The sequence below is a fragment of the Cariama cristata genome, unplaced genomic scaffold, assembly GCF_000690535.1.
Source record: "Cariama cristata isolate BGI_N322 unplaced genomic scaffold, ASM69053v1 scaffold10679, whole genome shotgun sequence".
Classification (NCBI taxonomy): domain Eukaryota; kingdom Metazoa; phylum Chordata; class Aves; order Cariamiformes; family Cariamidae; genus Cariama; species Cariama cristata.
The window spans coordinates 32,020-34,357 of NW_009637404.1; the positions used below are offsets into that span (position 1 = coordinate 32,020).

Consider the following 2,338-nt stretch of genomic DNA (forward strand, 5'->3'; position numbering starts at 1 on the left):
AAACTCTTAAGTAAAAGAAAAACAAGGGAGAGTAGAGTTAGGTATGCCATTTACCAAACCCTATCTGCAATCTCACTCGTCGTCGCTCTCATTCTTTAGATTCCTCTGAAATGTAATCATAACAAAACCAGGGGAGATTCCAACAAGGCAGCCTCTCTACTGTCCTCCTCCACAGTCTTCTGAATATACAGCAAACAAATTCTCACATCGAAAGATGGAAGAAACCATATTAGCAGAAGCAGAATATTCTATTTCTCTCAACAAGAGAAAAGCAATTTTGACAAGCAATTCTGACACCGAATTAGGATTCCAGTCCCAGAGTATATAACAGTGGCAAAATACATAGAAAGTACTCCAGGTGTGGATGACCTGCATACAATGACAGTGAAAGACAAACTGTTTAAGTGACATAAGTAGGGAACAGCAGAACACACAAGCTAATTAATATGATGAAGATGAGAATACTCTATCCATAAAGAGACAGTCTGCAAAAGCAATTGAGATATTCTGCCAAAAATATACGTATTTTGTACCAGGTAAAGGATTTAGCAGTTTAAGTCTTCAGTTTCCATATTAAGAAGTTAAGACAGACTTTTCCTGATTTCACGTTTTCCCTTCTTGACAGAAGGTTTAAAAAAAAAGAAAAAAAAAAAAAAAAAAAAAAAATCACTCCTAGTTCAAATATTTCTCCTAACTCCAAAAAACCCCCAAAAATAAATTCAAGGCATATGGAGATATCTGGTTCTGAGCAGTTGATTCATATTGCGAGTTAGTACATTACAAAAAAGCATTTGACCAAGGAGTTAATTGCAAAATCCTTCTTGAAAAGGACACTTGTCTTCAGACCACAAAGCAAGTAAGCTACTGATAACAAAGAAAAAATAGCCCACTGAAGAACTGTCACAGAATTACTTTATTTCTATGATAAACTTTATATTCAAGGTTATAGATCTTCACCCTCCTCCCTCAAATGAAATCATACCAGCAAGTAATGACCAGTTCATCAAGTTATCCTTCTCAAGCTAAGGGTAATAATTGATGATACTGCAATGTACATGAAATACACTCTTCAATTACAAATAGTTGCTTTGCACTTAAAACAGACTTTGAGGAACTACACGTTATTCCAACTCAGCTGATGGACTGTAAAATAGTTCTCTCTTTTGTTCAAAGAATTGCTGTGCTTTAAGTCATGTCTACAGACACTTGTTAAAGAGCTCAGGTGGAATTACTCTACTCTGTTTCGCTATTCTATAGCAACAGCCCACATGTACAACTTAGACTGCCATAAATACAAAACAGCTTATCCTTTTCAGAAAGGGACATGTTCAGAACTACCTTGCATTACAGGTGAGAGGACATATGAAAGCAGCAACTGCAGAGCAAGTGACAAAAATTTATTAATCCATACATGAAGGTCTAATATTAAAGCTTCCGTTTAATGGGGACCACACTAAGCTTTTCCTACAGAAAATAATAATAATTTTCAGAACATTTAAGAAAGAACAGAACCTTCCTAATACCTGCACAATTAGCCAAATAGAGAAGAACAAAGCCTCACCACTTGTTCACATTAATTAACAAAATGCTCAAGTACATTTTTGTGGTATGATTAAAAAAGTACTAAAGACATTTACTAGATAATAAATCATAAATATAGTTGTCAAGTTAAGCATCACACTATTTCAACAACTTGCCCCTTCGTTTCTAAATTACAGTTGTTGGGTTTTTTTAATATTAGTGTACCAACTTAAAACTTACAGCACTAGCCTGCCAAGTACCAAAAGGACATCTTCACATTCTGTAGTCAAGTAAGGTCGTGCATTAGCAAAGCTTTGGATGGAGATTCGATATACTTCCAAAAAAGGTAAAATATGTTCCGATGCACCCCGACTGCCAGCATACTGAAGTAGTGTCTGAAAGAAAATGAGTTATCATTAGAAGTTCTCATAACACACTTTTGTCTAAAAAACAAATATCAATATGCAATATCAAGCACATACAGTGGAAGAATTCTAGAAGTGCGAAGCTTTTATTCTGAAGGAGATTTAAAAATGGTAGCTTTTCTCCTCAACAGAAGTTCTCCCTTTTATTCAAAAATATTTTCACTTATTTTATTAATTTTGATAAAGTTATCAGAATTTCTACTGGGGAGCAAGCTAGATGCAACTGGCAGAAAAGTGAACTGTTAAGTTAAAAATTCAGAGAAAAGTCCTGCACTCAGCTTCTTTTGTACAACTGCCATGGAGACAGAACCACATATGTAACATTAGAATCTTTACTACTACTAAGAATGCAGCAAAATAGGCAAGAAGTTCAAGATTAAAATACTAAATAT

General features: G+C 34.7%; 1 protein-coding gene across 1 annotated transcript in view; it reads right to left on the reverse strand.

Annotated features, from left to right (window-relative positions):
• LOC104167918 (zinc finger protein Rlf-like) overlaps positions 1-1,916 on the reverse strand; it is a gene marked incomplete at both ends in the record, with an annotated part of 33,151 nt that extends 31,235 nt beyond the window's left edge. The window contains one exon of the mRNA XM_009708316.1: positions 1,762-1,916. Coding sequence (XP_009706618.1) covers positions 1,762-1,916 — 155 coding nt within the window. The remainder of the gene's footprint in view (positions 1-1,761) is intronic.
• Positions 1,917-2,338: the final 422 nt, after the last annotated feature.